Below are 18,071 nucleotides of genomic sequence, written 5' to 3'. Positions count from 1 at the left end.
CACGTCCCGTCCCCACGGCAGCTATTCGCGCTTCGCGCACCTTCCCCGTGGCAGGCGAGATCTCTCCGGCTCTCCCCACACAAACACGCAGGCTTGTGCGACACGGCAGGCAGGGTTGTGCCTCCAGCCCGCGTCTCCTTCGCGATGCCCAGACCTTCCCCGACTGACTGTTCCAAGCTCCCGACTCTAACACGAGCCCAGACCTCTACGCAGCTCCTTGGCTTCTCCGAACCCCGACAGACACTCTCTTCCACCCGACCGACCGCTCACTTGGCACTCTGCGTGCCCTTTTATCACCCCGGCACCCCGCCCCTCCCTTCGTGGCGCAGGGGGGGGGGTGGAACATTCCAACAGAGATCGGCTGGATTAGTTGTTGTTTCCCAACCTTCAATCTTGTTTACCAGAGAAATCGGGGCGGGAGTTGAGTTCCAACCGTCAATCTTGTTTACCAGAGAAATCGGGGCGGGAGTTGTTGTTCCCCTTTGGTGTTCGTGGAGATGTCTGCGGTTGCGGAGAAGTTGGTTGTGGTTGTTGTGGCTGGCGTTGTGGTTGGTGGTTGGTCCAAAATAACGATAGCAAAAGAATAATGGCTAACTCAAAGATCACAGCCCTGTTAACACGAATAAAATCCCTTTAAACAATGGTGGGGAATCTATCTGAACAGACTTACCGGCATAACTGATCTCGGGACCTCTTTGGTGTTCTGTAAATTTCCACAGCCGTAACAATATATATATATATATATATATATATATATATATATATATATATATATATATATATATATATATATATATATATATATATATATATATATATATATATATATATATATATCCCTATAATCTCAAAACGTTGTGGGCGTGTTGTGACAACACAAGTGGATGAGTTGGTGAGGTGACAAGAACAAGCTGATTACATTTTGGTTTTGATCCAGCCCATCAGTGGGATACAAAAGGTGCACTGTTCCACCTGGCAGTGGTGTGTGCCCTACCAAGTGCTGTTTTGCCAAGTGTCACTCTATGAGTGATTTTTCATTATCTTGCCAAAACGAAGTTTTGCAAGATATGTTAGTCAGCTTGTATGTTTTTTTATTTTTTATTTTTGTCTGTCATCACGTATAAAAAAATTCTGCAGAGCACAGTTATCATCGGAAATTTTTGTAACTTCGCATATCAGAGGCCTATAGAGGTCCCTTTCAGTGCACAAAATTTTGAAGGTCAAGGTCACTTTGTCGCAAATCAGGGGAGTCGACGAAACCCTTATTTTTTGAGTAATTTTGATCGGATCGTCTTCAAACTTCATGGGAATATAGTTCATGGTCTGGCGCTCAGCTGATTAAGTTTTGGTGGCGATTGGCCTTGACCTTCATGGTTAGCGCCTCAGGTCAAACATATTTGACCCCAAGGTCAAATTTTCAAGTTTTAGGAACCATATCGTGTAGTACCTCAAATTGAACACCTCGATGAGTGCTTTCTAGATATGTCAAGCTTGAGACATTATGACGTCATTTGGTGACGTTATGAGGCAAAAGCATATTTTTCATGGTTACTCTGTAGAACGATTCTCATCGGGATCTCTCGTAGGCAGATATTCCTCAAGGAGTTGCTCCTGGTGGATAGCAGCTCTGTTCACCTCAGTGTGACCTTAAAGAAGTCACACGTGGTCACCTTTTGGCAAGATACGGGTCACCCTGCGTGTGACATTGGTTTTTTTTTTTTTGTTTGTCTGTCTGTCTGTCTGTCTGTCCGCACAAAACGTTCATGTTTTTCTCCACAACCGCTTGTCAGATTGAGATAAAATTTTCACCATTTGTGCGACTACTCATGTAGAATGTTTAAATGATATTTATGATGTCATGGATCACGTGGTGTGGCAGCCATGTTGGAAAAACGTTGGACCTCTGTATCTCTGAAACTACATCAAGGAAAAAATTGAAACTTGGCACAGAACAAACTCCTCATGGGGAATGAGTGTGATTTTTTTTTTGTGACGTCATAGGTGCCCTCGTTATGACGTCATAATTGCATATGTTGAACGCCATATCCGATCAGTATGAAAAATTTTGAGGGTCATCGAGGGATAAAATGGTCCACAGAAAAATTAATGACGTCATCGGTCACATGATTCGGCAGCCATATTGTTAAAAAAAAAACCTTCAGAAATCTTCTTCTCTGAAGTGGCTGAACAGATCGAGGCGAAACTTTACACGTATGACCACCTGTCCATGAGGAACAAAAGGTTCACACATATATGATATCATAGGTCACATGGTTTGGCAGCCATATTGGATTTACCCTCAAACCTATAAAAATACACCACTCAAAAGAAGTCTTGGTGAGGGTCTGTAATCTCTCATTGCTCTTTCTCTTGTTCATTACTGTCCTTGACCTACTTTTTTTCAGATTGTGACCTCATTAACCCCATCACTTTTTTGATCATAACTTGAATAATTTTCCTCTGATTTTTATGATGTTGAGTTTTATGGATATAAGGAAGTTTGGGACACATTTTCTTAATTTACACTTTCCTAAAATGTTGAAGGTGAAGGTCATATGGTGCTCTAAATAAAGTATGGCCATCATTGGATCGTATGCTTACCCTTGGTGATTGCTTTTTGATTCTTTCGCTATTCACTGTTTGACATGACCATTATTCATTATGATGTGACTGGTCATTGTAATTGCAATACAAATTTATCATCTTTGTTGGATTGCCATTCTTGTGTACATTGTATTTGTTTGCTTGCCTTATTCTCCTAGTTGTGGCTGATGCCATTTAATTCCTTCCAGGTGTGCATGCTTTTTTCAACTGGCTTCCACCTGTTCTGTGCTCATCGGTCCGAGCGGGTGGTTCGGCGCTGGCTGTCTATCGATCATGCTGGGATTGCCTTTGGCATGTTGGGTTGCTTCCTTCCAGCCATTTATTTTGGATTCTACTGTCACCCGGTGAGTTAGGTTGTTGTTATTGATGTTGTGTAAACGTCATGTTGATGATGATTAATTGGCATCAGTCATTTACAAATCTGTTTACAATGGAATTTGTTTTGAAATCTCGAAACTGTTTGTTTTTTCTTTCACCAGTTAAAAAAACAAATGTTTTTTCACTTTCTTGTCTCTAGTTTTGGCATCGGGTATATCTCCTCATGGTGCTGGGGTTCACAGGAGCCATATTTGTGCTGACACTGCACCCATCGTTTCACTCTCCACTTGGTAGCCGTTTGCCACCGTCATCCCCCATGGCTCTATTTGTGTCGCTGGGCCTAGTTGGACTCGTTCTCGCGGCCCATTGGGTGATACTAAGTGGAGGTTTGGAAGCGCCTATTGTGCAGGTTAGCATGGATGTTTTTTGATGATTGCAAGTTATTTTAAAGGCATCTACTCCTGAAACAAATATTGACTGATATTTAATGAGAAAACATTTAAAAAAAAAAACATTTCATCAAGTTATATCCTTCAGCTGTCAACACAGTCTGCAGGAAGCGTCTTGGGAAACACCCAAGTATAATTGCTAAAGTGACAGGTGACTTGTGACATACACACAGCGCAACAGAGACTGCACACGACAACTGTGAAACACTGGTGCTTCATCATTATGGGATCAGAATATTTTGAATATGTGAAGGAGGCTCAAGTAATTGAGATACTGTAACATCAAGTTCTATAGTGACCCTATAAGGCCTAATTAGCAATGGTGATTGAGTAATCTGAGAAGGTTGAATTGATCCATCCTGTGTGAAAATATCAAGCGACATTAGTCCAGAGTTTTTGAAGACAAAATTTTGTGTAGGAATCATTTTCAGTAACGTTACAATAACACACGCACTTGTTAACCTCCGCCATCTTCGAAGATGGGTGGAGGTTACTGTTTTCACCCCTTTCTGTTTGTTTGTTTGTTTGTTTGTTTGTTTGTGAACAGTATGACGGAAAAACTCCTCGACGGATTTCGACGAAACTTGGTGGGGGGGGTTAGGTATTGTCCAAGGATCATGCCATTAAATTTTGGACTTGGTCCCCCCCCCCAAAAAAACAATTTAGAGAAAAAATATATTTTTTTTTTTGCATTTCTCCATGTTTTCAGTGATTTCCAAACCCCCCCCCCCAAAAATAGAGAATTTTTTTTTTTGCATTTCTACATGTTTTAAGTGATTTCCAACCCCCCCTCAAAAAAAAAATTGTTCGAGAAATTTTTTGTTTTTTGCATTTCTACATATTTTAAGTGATTTCCAATGCCCCCCACCAATTTTTTTTTACGGGCCCCAAAAAAAATAGAGAATTTTTTTGTATTTTTACATGTTTTAAGTGATTTCCAACCCCCCCCCCCCCGCAAAAAATGGAGAAAAAACTATAACTCTCAGCACTGTTGACATCATATTTAATGAATAAGATATAAGGTTCACTTGAGTGACCCAGCAGTATTGGCGGCGGAGGTTTTGTACTCTCCCGAGTGCTCCCCCTCTAGTTTGTGACATGTGTCCACACTCATGGAAATGCTGTCCCCTTGAGCTGGCTTGGGCTATGTTGGATGCTCACCATTTGTGGTACCGGCTCATTGCCCTGATGGCACTTGTGTTATGGGTCAGAATGTTTCGCTATGTCTTGCACCGGATGTGACCCAAAGGCAAAATTGATGAAACAAACATAACCATGTTTGGCAAATACGCAACTACACCGACAGTCTGTGCAAATATAAATGCAAACTTATATTTACTCGAATGGACGAGAACATACCCATCCTTCAATTGTGCCCAACCCCTACCACTAGATTCACTGTGAATTCCATTTTTGATGAATATTGTGTAATTGGATGAAAATAGTGTAAAGGTGATTGCAAGATCATGTGTGTGTATATATCGTACTGTGTAAAAGTTTGGGTTATTATCCCCATGGCCTTTGATTAAAAACAGGGGGGATATTGTTATCAAGTCTGTCTGTCTGTCTGTCTGTCTGTCTGGCCGTCATGCTATCTCCACCTAAATGGTTGTGCAGAAATTGACCAAACTTGTAGTTAACACATGGCAAGGTGGTGTTAGAGCAGCATCGTTTTTGGCCCCACCCGCTCGGGCCATGGGGCAGGGTGAAAAGGTCAACAAAAACCTGATGTGTAACATAATTCAGATCGAAGGCAGTCAGAAGATTTTTTTAATAAATTATTTATTTATTTGTTTATTTATTTATTTAACTCAAAATTTGATATTGGGTCATTCCTGGTGGAACTTTTGGCCATCTTTCAACTTTGCTTTAGGTGGGAAGCGTGGGGATTTGCAATGGCATGCCTTGATTTCACTCTAGTTTTAAGCTGCAAATATGATGCCACAAATAATGAAGTATTATTGTAGTCAATGCTTTTTAGTAAAGTTTACATTCAGGATCTCCACTCATTCGTTTCTCTTGTTTTTTTTCCCCACTTGTGGAACCAACTTCCACATTCTCTTCAATCTCATTCTTCCCTCCAGGTTTTCAAGATGGCCTTTCACCACTATCTTAGATCGCCCCCACCCCCTTATCCAATACTGTGATCTTTTCCACCCTCGATAACCCAAACCCCATTCCCCCTCCCAATTTTTCCCAGTTTTTCCTTCCTGAGACGTTGCTCCTATATCCATGTTGTCCACCCCCTGTATTATCCTGTACCCCTCATTCTTACCCACATTCCTTATTTGTCCATCTGTATATTTTCTCCGTCGGCCCTGCTGCTGGCCTTTCCTGCCTCTCTTTCTGCTGTTCATTTTGTTTTGTTGCATCCTGATCCGTTCTGTTTTCGAGCTCTTCCATGAGCCTTGACTTTGTATGCAATAAAAGGGATGCTGAATGCTTTTGCCAAGATTTATTTTTAAGTTTATTTTTATTGCCAAGAAAAAAAAGAGTTTATTAAAGTCATCTTGTTGTTTTTTTGAGTTGTGCTTCAAATAATAGCGAACGCAGTGAGCTTCATACTTAATGCGTGCGCATGAGAGAATAGGAAACAGCACAATACCCCTGGCTATTTGGAATCCGTGTCGTTGGATATGACCTTTTGCTTCCGGTTGTTTTTAAACGCTGTGCGGTGTATAAACATGATTGGGTTTTATTTCTATCTTGTAAATATTACTTAACGCGTGCACATGAGAGAATGGGAAACAACACAATACCTTGCCAATTGTGAATCCGTGTCATTGGCTATCACCCTTTTGCTTCCGTTTTTGTTTTGTTTCTGGTTTTTTTTTTTTTTGTTTCTGGTTTTTTTTTTGTTTCTGGTTTTTGTCATGGCGAATGATGCATGCCCGGAGATAAAGGCATCGTCGGAGACATGAAAGACCCAAATAATATCAGACATGGTGTATGTTTCCTCCACTGATTTTAATAAAGATATCTCCCGCATCATCAAAAAATAATTTTTAATCGCTGATTCCGAATCCAGGCCGAAGCGAGTGGAAATTGCATATACAGTTGTGAACAAGTTGTAGGTAAAGTCAGAAGTGAATGTTAGAACAATACCACATTCACTTCGAGTATTAATTTTTTTAGATGAGATCCTGTTCTTGGCGGTGTAGTTATTGTTGTGAAGGTAATGTTGAGGTAATATTTATTTTTTTTTGGATGAGATCCTGTTCTAGGCGGTGTAGTTGTTGTGAAGGTAATGTTGAGGTAAGATGAGATCCTGTTCTCGACGTAGTTGTTGTTGTTGTGAAGGTAATGTTGAGGTAATATTAATTTTGTTAGATGAGATCCTGTTCTAGGCGGTGTAGTTGTTGTTGTGATGGTAATGTAGAGGTATAATGTTGAGGTTATATATATATATATATATATATATTTTTTTTTTTTTCGATGAGATCCTGTTCTAGGCGGTGTAGTTGTTGCTGTGAAGGTAATGTAGAGGTATAATGTTGAGGTAATATTTATTTTTTTAGATGAGATCCTGTTCTTGGCGGTGTAGTTGTAGTTGTGAAGGTAATGTTGAGGAAATTTTTTTTTCAGATGAGATCCTGTTCTAGGTGGTGTAGTTGTTGTGAAGGTAATGTGGAGGTATCATGTTGAGGTAATATTTATTTTTTTAGATGAGATCCTGTTCTTGGCGGTGTAGTTGTAGTTGTGAAGGTAATGTTGAGGTAATATTTATTTTTGCAGATGAGATCTTGTTCTAGGTGGTGTAGTTGTTGTGAAGGTAATGTGGAGGTATCATGTTGAGGTAATATTAATTTTTTTAGATGAGATCCTGTTCTAGGTGGTGTAGTTGTTGTTGTGAAGGTAATGTAGAGGTATAATGTTAAGGTTGTATTTATTTTTTCAGATGAGATCCTGTTCTCGGCAGTGTAGTTGTTGTTGTGAAGGTAATGTTAAGCTAATATTTATTTTTGCAAATGAGATCCTGTTCTAGGCGGTGTTGTTGTTGTGAAGGTAATGTTGAGGTAATATTTATTTTTGAAGATGAGATCCTGTTCTAGGTGATGTAGTTGTTGTGAAGGTAATGTTGAGGTAATATTTATTTTTGCAGATGAGATCCTGTTCTAGGCGGTGTAGTTGTTGTTGTGAAGGTAATGTTGAGGTAATGTTTATTTTTTCATCGCAAAAGACGGTTTAATTTGATATATTTAAGAAGTGAGTGTAAGAAGAATTCTACGTTCGCTTCTTGGCTTTGCCTATTCCATATTGGTTGTCATTTGTGTTCCAACATAGGAGTTCCTGCCAAGATTAGCAGTTATGTACATCATGGCTGGCTTGGCATTGCTGCTGTTCTCCTGCAAGTTTCCTGAATGCTACTTCCCTGGTACGGATCTCATTCATCTTTTTATTTCTTTCCACAAAACGCTGACACACATAGTTAAGCTTTTCCCTTGACCTGCGTTAAGATGCAAAAACAAACAAGGATTGCACACTAAATATGCTGCGGAAAGAGGTTTTCCTCTTAGTGATTAAACTTTGAGACAGAGGTTGAGGAATTCAAGGACTGTCGTGCTTTTGTGAGTTTGAAAGTTTGAGACGGAACAGCTTGTTTTAAAGAAAGGAGTGAGGATGGTTTGTTGCGGTTTTTTTTTTTTTTTTGTATACCCTGGTCGAGGCTCGTATGAGAGCTAACACACAACTCACAGCAAGGAGGCATGAGACGAGAGGCGCGGGAGTGGAAGGGACAAAACGGTGGGGAACAGACACATTAGGTGAACTGTGGAAGGAAGAGGGATGGGGATGGGACGGGGAACATGGCGAAGAGAAGATGGACATTACAGGGACTTTCAGGAAGGAAAGCAGGGGAATTGAAGGAAGTGGGCTTGGGTGGATTATCGGGTTTATTTTGTGTTGGTAATTAATTTTTACCCTCGCCGAAGGAGAGGGTATTGCATTTGGTTCCGTTTGTTTGTTTGTTTGTACACACAGAACTTTCGTGTTTTTCTCTGCAACCGCTTGTCAGATTGAGACATGATTTTCACCATTGGTGCGATTACTCATGCAGGATGTTTTAATGACAATTATGACGTCATAGGTCATGTGGTGTGGCAGACATGTTGGAAAAATGGAAAAATTTTGGACCTCTATCTCTGAAACCGCACGGACAAAAATATTGAAACTTGGCACACAGCCAGTACTCATGGAGAATGTGATTTTTTTTTTTTGACGTCATAGGTGCCTTCGTTATGATGGCATGATGGCATAATTGCATATGTAGAATGCTACATCCAATCAGTGTGGAAAATTGAGGGTCATCTCAGGATAATCTTCTTCTTCTTCTTCTTCTTTCGGCTGCTCCCGTTAGGGGTCGCCACAGCGGATCATCCATATGATCCGCATAGTGATTTGGCACATGTTTTACACCGGATGCCCTTCCTGACGCAACCCTGGTCGCCTCTTGCGACATAGGGATCTGGTACACCTATTTTAACTGGGGTATACACCGGCCCAGTACACTGGTACTCATTTCACCGACCTCGGAAGGATGACAGGCTGAGTCAACCCCCTGGTGTATTAATTCAGTGGCCCAACGGGGCTTGAACTCAGGACCTTTTGGATCCCAAGCCGCTGCCCTAACCACTGCGCCAACACCAGGCTTGGTCATCTCAGGATAATATGGGCCACAAAAAGGTTTTGATGATGTCATCGGTGACGTTATTCGGCAGCCATATTGCTTTTATTTAAAAAAAAAAAAAACCTTTAAATATCATCATCTCTGAAATGGCTGAACAGATCGAGGCAAAACTTTACACATATGACGTCATCGGTCACATTGGTTTGGCAGCCATATTGGATTTACCCAAAAACATAAAAATCTTCAGTTTGCTCTGTTGAGGAAATTGTCACATTCTTGTATTTTTTGATGGAACTCTTCCACATCCTCGATTATAATTTGCTAAACGAGGTGCAAATTTTCCTCCAATTACAAATGCAAGATTTTGTGCAGAATTGATGTTGGTGACTGATTAGTCCACATTATATCTCCTGGATTTTTTTTTTTGTATACCTTGTCGAGGCTCGTATGAGAGCTAACACACAACGCACAGCAAGGGGGGCATGAGACAAGAGGGATGGGAGTTGGAAGGAAAAAACAGTGGGGAACAGAGACATTAGGAGATCTGTGGAAGCGAGAGGGATGGGGTGTGGAACATGGGGTATACAAGATGGACATAGCAGGGAATTTGAAGGAGGTGGGTTTGGGGTGGATTAAACATGGTAGAAAAGATTGAGGATTTGGATGGGGGCTGATAAGAGGTGGTGGTGAACAGCTGATTTGGAGGCCTGGAGGGAAGAATGGGATTGAACAGAGTGAGGGAGTTTATTCCAAAGGTGGGAAAAAAGAGGAATGAAAGAGTGAAGGTGAGCAGTGATTCGTGATTTTCGTAGTTTTACCAGAAGGGGGTTGTTGGCGGACCTTGAGCGCCCTGCGGAAATATTCTGGGGACAAATCGCAGACAGAGCAGAGGAGACTGTAGAAGACAGAAAGACCACCGACCTGCCTGCGGTGAGAGAGTGAGAGGCCCAAAGACTCAGCCTCATAATGGGAGATACCAATGATCCAAAATGCCTTGGTTTCCACAGTGTGAAGCCAAGAAAGTTGAGAGCAGGAGCACCAGGGAGAAAGTTGAGAGGCAGGAGCACCAGGGAGAGCACTACTCCATCAGGCTGCAAACGAAAGCTTTGTATGTGGTCAGGAGCTCAGGTGGGCCGAAGAACGACTTTGCACGATGGAGGATTCCCAGTCGGCGACTGGCGGAGGCCATGTTGGAAATGAGACCCAGAAGCTTGAAAGAAAGGACTTGCTCCAGAGGATTGTTGAGAAGGTAGATTGGGGGGGAGGGGGAGGGTTCCAAACGGTCCTTTCGGAGAGACATAGTGAGAGTGTGAGATTTGTCACGATTGAAAGACATCTTCCACGTGTTGGACCAGTTTGTGATTTTAGATCTGCAGAGTGAAGAAGCTGCTGCTTGCCAGTCTGAGGATTGAAAGGTGGTACAGCAGAGGGTGGAGTCATCAGCAAAGAGATAAAGAGGGGTTTGCAGAGTGTCGGAGAGATCATTGATGAAAACCAGAAAAATAACAGGGCCAAGAACACTGACTTGAGGAACTCCAGCCTGGATAGGAAGAGGGGATGAAGGAACTCCATTTATGGCCACACGTTGGGTGTGACAGGAGAGGAAGTCTGCGAGCCATGAGTGGAGATGGCATTGGATACCATAGGAAGAGAGTTTGGTGAGCAGGGCAGGGTGCCAGACTGTGTCAAAAGCACGCGATATGTCCAGGGATACGGCTCGGATTTCCTGTCTGGCATTGAGGACCTCCATCCATTGTTAGGAGAGCAGAAGCAGCATATCCAGGGTAGAGTGATCTGATCTGAATCAAAATTGATGATTGGAAATCAGGCCATTGGAGAAGAGGAAGGATTTAATGTCTGAAGCGATGATGGATTCCATAACTTTGCTGATGATTGGGAGAAGACTGATTGGTCTGTAGTTGCAGGGATCTGTTTTTGCACCTTTTTTGTGCAGGGCAGTAATTTTTGCTGATTTCCAAGCAGATGGGAGATGACCTTGATCAAATGAGAGGGTGAATAGAAGAGAGAAGAGAGAAGAGAGAAGAGAGAAGAGGAGCAGGTTTTTAGGACACGTGGGCTGATGCCGTCTGGACCGGTTGCAGAATCTGAGTCGACGCTGAGTCTGATATATTTGCCCCACCTTACCCAATATCACCCTCACATCACTCCCCCTCCCCCCCCCCCCCCAACACCAGGGTGCTCCCTCAGAGAGCTGGATAGTTTACTTGTCTCATTTAAGTCGATTTAAAATTAGCCGTAAACAGAGAATGCTCTCATCCCATTTCGGCCGAGTTGTAAGTTTGACTGTTTTTATGTTGGCCTTCCGTTCATGCGAGATTATGAGGCATTGCTTTTTTCTCACCCTTGTATAATCGTGTGCAACAGCTGCCCAGTGTTACTGATATAATTTCCACCATCATCCCTTCCCTTCACCCCCCAATATACCACATGGCACATGCTCTTTCCCTCCCTTCCTTTATTCCTATCCTCCTTCCTTGTCTTTTCTCACTTGTCCTACTCCTCCTCTACCCTCCTGTTACCTCAATTTAACTCCCGTTCCCCAGAAGCTGCATTAATTTTAACTTTAGTTTGTTACGCTTTGTATCAAATTGAGTCTTCGTGCAAAATGTGATAATTCTTTTTGATCAACAGGATGGTTGAACGTTGTTGGCTCGAGTCACCAGTGCTGGCATCTTATTGTTGTGCTGATGTTCTCGTGGTGGCATCAAGCTGTCCTGTGCTTCATCCGTTCCTTTGCTCCTTTCGGTTGCCACGGGCCTCATCCCTCGGACCATCCAGCGTGACGGTTCATCCTGACAAGGTTTTCCTGGACCATATGCTGATCTGTTTTGCTCAATCCGTGTGGCCCTGCTATTACTTCCTTCTGTGGATGATGAGATGAAAACCTCAGAGGTGCTGATGTAATTGTGTAGTCATCCATTATAGCAGACTGCCGACGGAGCGGTCGATTGACACTGTTGGAGTGGTTTGAGCCTGGCATTTTGAACTCTGCTGAAAAATCTCGTTGCTTAAGGTGCCTTCTGCTGCCAGCTGCACATCGACCTTTAATGTTGAAGTTGCTTGTTTTTTTTTTTTTGGTTTTTAAAAAAATATGTACAGGATAGTTTGGTGTTTGTGAACAGCTTATGGTTCATTTAAACGGTGTTCATCACTAAACATGGTGTTTTCTGATTATTATTATTTTTTGAATGTTTTTTTTTATTTTTATTTTAGTGCTGGACTGCTCGATTGCTCGATGTTTATCTTTTTCTATGATTTGAGATTCAGTCAAGACACAAAGGTTTGAGCTGTGGTATTTTAAGTGCTCATCTCGATTTTAATGTAAGAGCTGGGGAGAGGAGGATAGTGGGGGGGGGGAGAGCAGGAGGGGTACGTGCAATTTTCTTTCCCCACCCAGATTAAACAGTCGCTTTAACTTGTACTTTTCTTCTATTTAATCTGAGTGAACTATTAAAGTTACTATAGTATGATCCTAGTGAATTTTTTTTTTCCTTGGGGTAACATCACACAGGATTGGGGGCCCATGTATTTTTTTTACATAAGAAAATTGGAATGTTTGTGCTGCCCCATTCCTCTGCTATATCCATGCTCCTCTCACTCAAAACTTGCTTTTCTCTTTTATCTGGCCTTTATCCCTTTGCATATGTAATATGTAGATGACCTCTTCTTCTGCACAAAGCCAGTCTGGTCTCCAAGCGACATCCCAGAAGTTCTGTCACCCAACATACATAATTGACAAAGTGCAATTGACTCGCTTTATTCGCGTCACATCATTCCACATAATCTCCGTGGGCTTGCAGTCGTGGCACTGTGTTTCATCTCCAGAAATGGTAGCCGTTAAGAAAGGACGGCCATGGAAAAGGCCAAAGTCGTTGTTAATAAAGCAAGCTGGTTCTGTCTCTCCTCTTCTGTGAGTACGTGTGGCACCCATTTTGTCATCTCCTTTCTTCCTCTCCCCCCTCCCCCACATCGTAGGTGTGACGATGCACTGTTGACTTGTGTTTTCCCGGCTCCTTGTCACAAGTTCCTGAATTGTGATGCGCTGATGTTGAAGCAAGAGTTCAATTAATAACAGCGACACTGTCGGCCCATCGATGGAAGGCTTACCCGAGTACATTCGGTCATGCACATCCATCTTGCCTCCCAGGAAGGACGTTACCCATTGTCGAACGGTTTTAAGTGCGGATACTCATTAGGAAAGATTGCAAGATGTATTGGGGGGGGGTGGGGTGGGGGATGTCATGTCCATTTTTCTTCGATATCACCATGAATTTGGCAAGACTTTCTTTGTTATATTTACTAAAGCTTCCTGCCATTACCACATCCTTGGTACAAGATGCCATTAATTTAATTCCAGAAACACGAATTATGTTAGAAATTTGATCTTTACCAGATATATCGATAAATAATTATGTGTACATGTAATTTTGAGATCACTTTTTTTACTTAACTTGCAAGCTGCAGAACAGAACTTTTGGAATTTTGTCAGTGGACAAAAGCAATGGGAGAACAATAAAACCTAACATTGCCTCAAACAAATGGTGAGTTTTGAGAAACATTGCGACAGTGACACGGTAATTCACTTGAGATTAGCTTGCGTTTTTGTAAGCTTGGATTATAAATTGTTAATATTGTTGCTTTCGGTCACAATTTAGAGGAGGCGAGCCATCACCAGCATGGCAGTCGGATTCCAGATTCGTGCCCTAACCTATAACTGCCATAGGATGCACATGAAATGAAAGAGTTTAACCCACAATCACGTCTGAGATACCAACCCAGTGTCTTTCATCTACAGGCCACCATTGTAATGGTATGCCTCATTTTTCTGATACAAGTACTTACACAAGATCTCGATGTGGACTTGATTTCAGACCGATTGCACAGCACGTGGGCCACGTGTATTGCGTGCCAAATACAATTTTTAGCACGATACTTGCCCTGGTGACAAACAGGCAGAAACATTGGTTTAAGGTGTTGTTCTTATGATACTGTTCATAATATGCATTTATTTCATCAAGGTTGCAACTGTGTACATGATTATTGTGTACCCCCCTGGTCTGAACATCACACTATCATGAGGCATAGTTTCCTTTGTAGACTTTTGTCTTGCCATTTACATTTGCATGATCTAATTTGTGGATGTTAAACATTCCACAATAACTTGGGATTGACTGGTTTAACTGCTACAAGGTTTACACAGAGTTCTGCTCTTCCATGGGTCTCGAGTCAAGACTGTGTATTGGCCCAACAAAGGAAGACTCCATTGCAATCCATGTGCAGTCATTAATTCAAAATTTGTGGAACGACAGTATTCACATCTAATTTCATATTGTATCAACATAAATTGGCTTTTATGACCCCTTACTCACAGGCCTGGTGTTGGCTTAACGGTTAAAGGTGGCTGGCTTGAGATCTTAGGGTCTTGAGTTCAAGCCCCTGCCGACCCGTTGAAATAACACCAGGTGGGTTGACTTAGCCTGTCATCCTTCCAAGGTCAGCAAAATGAGTACCAGCTTAATGGTAACAGGGGCACTGCATTAGTGGCACAACCGTGCTTCCATAAGATGATGCAACCAGCAGCCACAGGCTGCATATGAAACGATTGCTTCCAAAATGTTTTTTGGGTTTTTTTTTTTCCTCCTGATTGCACCTTTTTGTGTTTGATTTCTTGGGGGGATAAAATAAACGTATGTTTTTATGACTTGCAGTTTGTCAAACCTCAATAAATTTTATTGCACATGTCAGATGAGTTACACACAAGTTAATAAATAAATGATGCCATACTCTTTACAGAGTGTCGGTGCTGCCGAAGCAGTTTCTTGGCAAGGGTTTTACTGGTTGGTTTTACTGGCCTTCCGAGCGTTTGTCCATGCTCCAATCCTTATAAATGCTGAGCGTCAAACAAGGAAGCAGCACGTACCATTTGTACTTCCGCCAATGAAAGCGGACGGAGGTTATGTATTCACCCATGTCTGTTTGTTACTTGTGAGATCGAATATTTAAGGACAATTGAGCAAGGTCGAAGTATGCTTTTTTAATACACAGCAAGCACTTATTCACAGGCAAAAACAGGTGGTAATCAGGAGTCACGTATTTACAAAGCGAAGACTCGTCACAAAAACAATTACCCTCATCACTTATGGAAGCCACTTAAACAATCTTACTTATGCTACAACGCATAGGACAGGTGTCTTCATTCAACCAGGGAAGTTAAAGAGGAAGAAGACCGGAAGCAGATTGAGGCTTGGGTTGGGCCTCCAACTTGCCTCATGCGAACAGGTGGGCTCATGCTAGTCCCAAAGCGGAGACAAGGAAGCGAAGGTGGAAGTGTGTGTGTGTGTGTGTGTGTGTGTGTGTGTGTGTGTGTGTGTGTGTGTGTGTGTGTGTGTGTGTGTGTGTGTGTGTGTGACGCATCTTGAAAGGAGTAGCGAGGGGGACATGAGCTTAGAGGAAATGGTATTTGATGTGAATCTGTTCATCGCCCACTTGGGGACCAAAGGCAGGCATTGATAACTTTTATTAACCTCCGCCATCGAAGATCGGAGGTTACTGTTTTCACCCCTTTCTGTTTGTTACTTACGAAATCCAAAGATTTCGTAAGTATATTGATGACTTCCGTTTCTGTTTGTTTGTTTAGCACGATAACTCGAACGGAAGAAGCTACCGATGCAAATTACACCACGTGATTCAGGAGGGTGATGGCTAGCGCTGATTAGATTTTGGTCAAAATCGGTCAAAGGTCAAGGTCACAGTGAGGTCAAACATAATTCCTTAAATTCACGTGGAGAAATGGAGTATTTTTGCTTCGCTCGACGTTACGAGTTCGTTTTAACTTCGATTTTAATTTTGTCTTCAGTTTTTGCGATCGCTTAGGACGCTTAAAACTTGGTTGTCGAAATTCTGGTAAAAATCGGATGTTTTGGAGACGTTTTAAGATTGTACAAATAATATTTCACTCGACGCGTCACGGGTCATCCCATGATGCAGCGCGCTCGAGCAGACGCATCGTTGAGTCACGTTAAGGTTTTCCGTGTGCGCGCTGACGGTGTTTTCGATAAAGATGGTGTTTAAAAGTCATTTTTTATCCCAAGAAAGGTTATCGTCGCATGCCTGACTCGCTGAGATGTCAGATTATGCAAAGATTGTTGGTGGATGGCCGAATATTACGTTTTTCTGACTTTGATAAAATAATATAAAATAATTGCGTGGAGAAATGGAGATTTTTGCTTCGGTCGACATTACGATTTTTGATGGTTTGGTACAGAATCATCGTAGAAACTTCTGGTTTGCGTCGCTACCTTCTCGAGACAGCTTTTATTAGACAACGTCAGAGGTCAAGTTGACGATTTCGTAAGTACCAATCTATGACTGCTTGTTTGTGTGTTTGTTACTTATGAAATCTAAAGATTTCGTAAATATATTGATGACTTCTGTTTCTGTTTGTTACTTCCGAAATCTAAAGATTTCGTAAGTATATTGATGACTTCCGTTTCTGTTTGTTTGTTTGTTTGTTGGCACGACAACTCGAACGGAAGAAGCTACCAATGTCAAATTACACCACGTGATTCAGGAGGGTGATGGCTCGTGCTGATTAGATTTTGGTCAAAATCGGTCAAAGGTCAAGGTCACAGTGAGGTCAAACATCCAAAAAATGATAACTCGAGAACGGAAGAAGCTGCCAATGTCAAATTACACCACGTGATGCAGGAGGGTGGTGGCTAGCACTGATTAAATTTTGGTCAAAATCGGTCAAAGGTCAAGGTCACAGTGAGGTCAAACATCCAAAACATTCGATTTTTGATGGTTGGGTACAGAATCATCGTAGAAACTTCGTGTTTTCCTCGCTACCTTCTCAAGAGACAGCTTTTATTCGACAAGGTCAGAGGTCAAGTTGACGATTTCGTAAGTACCAGTCTATGACTGCTTGTTTGTTTGTTTGTTTGTCGGCTCAATAACTCGAGAATGGAAGAAGCTACCAATGTCAAATTACACCACGTTGTTCAAGAGGGTGATGGCTCGTGCTGATGAGATTTTGGTCAAAATCGGTCAAAGGTCAAGGTCAAAGTGAGGTCAAATATTCGATTTTTTATGGTTTGGTACAGATAACTCGAGAACGGAAGAAGCTACCAATGTCAAATTACACCACGTGATTCAGGAGGCTGATGGCTAGTGCTGATTAGATTTTGGTCAAAATCGGTACAAGTCAAGGTCACAGTGAGGTCAAACATCCAAAACATTCGATTTTTGATGGTTTGGTACAGAATCATAGAAACTTCTGGTTTGTGTCGCGACCTTCTCTCGAGACAGCTTTTATTAGACAAGGTCAGAGGTCAAGTTGACGATTTCGTAAGTACCAGTCTATGACTGCTTGTTTGTTCGTTTGTGAACAGTATTACGGAAAAACTTCTCGACAGATTTCGACGAAACTTGGTGGGGGGGGGGGGTTAGGTCTGGTCCAAGGATCATGCCATTAGATTTTGGACTTGGTCCAAAATCCTATATGGCCGCTATGGTGGCCATTTTGAAAAAATATTTGAATTTTTTTTGCATTTCTCCATGTTTTAAGTGATTTCCAACCCCCTCCCCCCCAAAAAAAATTGTTAGAGAAAAAAAGAATTTGCAAATTTTTTTTCAACAAAATTTCGATTTTTTTTTTTGCATTTCTACATGTTATAAGTGATTTCCAACCAAAAAAACATGCCAAAACTATAATTGCAGCTGATTTTGGAACTTCAGGTGGATATACCCATGTAAAATCAATTTCTGTCTCAAGGAATCTAGTTATGATGAATGAATTGAGTATGTAAAAGTTAAAAGTACAAGGGAAAGTTGCAAACTATAACTCTGTGAGCACTGAAGACGTCAAATTGAATGAATAGGATATCAAGTTCACTTGAGTGACCTCGCAGTGTTGGCGGCGGAAGTTTTGCACTCGACCGAGTGCTCCCCCTCAAGTTAACCTCTGCCATCGAAGATTGTCGGAGGTTACTGTTTTCACCCGTCTGTTTGTGAACAGTATTACGGAAAAACTCCTGGACGGATTTCGACGAAAC

At 41.9% G+C, this 18,071-nt stretch overlaps 1 protein-coding gene across 3 annotated transcripts in view; it reads left to right on the top strand.

The window, feature by feature from the left end:
• The window catches only part of PAQR3 (progestin and adipoQ receptor family member 3), a 33,319-nt gene extending 18,560 nt beyond the window's left edge, over positions 1-14,759 (top strand). Inside the window, exons 4-8 of one of the 3 annotated variants that reach the window (XM_085898729.1) lie at positions 2,793-2,948; positions 3,122-3,331; positions 7,656-7,746; positions 11,650-11,818; positions 12,994-14,759. In XM_085898729.1, the coding sequence (XP_085754855.1) occupies positions 2,793-2,948; positions 3,122-3,331; positions 7,656-7,746; positions 11,650-11,801 (609 nt within the window). In that variant the 3' untranslated portion in view covers positions 11,802-11,818; positions 12,994-14,759. Of the gene's footprint in view, positions 1-2,792; positions 2,949-3,121; positions 3,332-5,455; positions 5,811-7,655; positions 7,747-11,649 lie in introns of those variants that run through there. The other 2 variants (XM_085898728.1, XM_085898730.1) reach the window with 2 other exon arrangements.
• Positions 14,760-18,071: the final 3,312 nt, after the last annotated feature.

Source organism: Eptatretus burgeri, chromosome 10, assembly GCF_056783735.1.
Source record: "Eptatretus burgeri isolate ZD-2024b chromosome 10, Ebu_testis_v1, whole genome shotgun sequence".
In the NCBI taxonomy this organism is placed as follows: Eukaryota; Metazoa; Chordata; class Myxini; order Myxiniformes; family Myxinidae; genus Eptatretus; species Eptatretus burgeri.
Note: the sequence above shows the minus strand (reverse complement) of the source record. Positions and strands in the feature narration are given on the sequence as shown.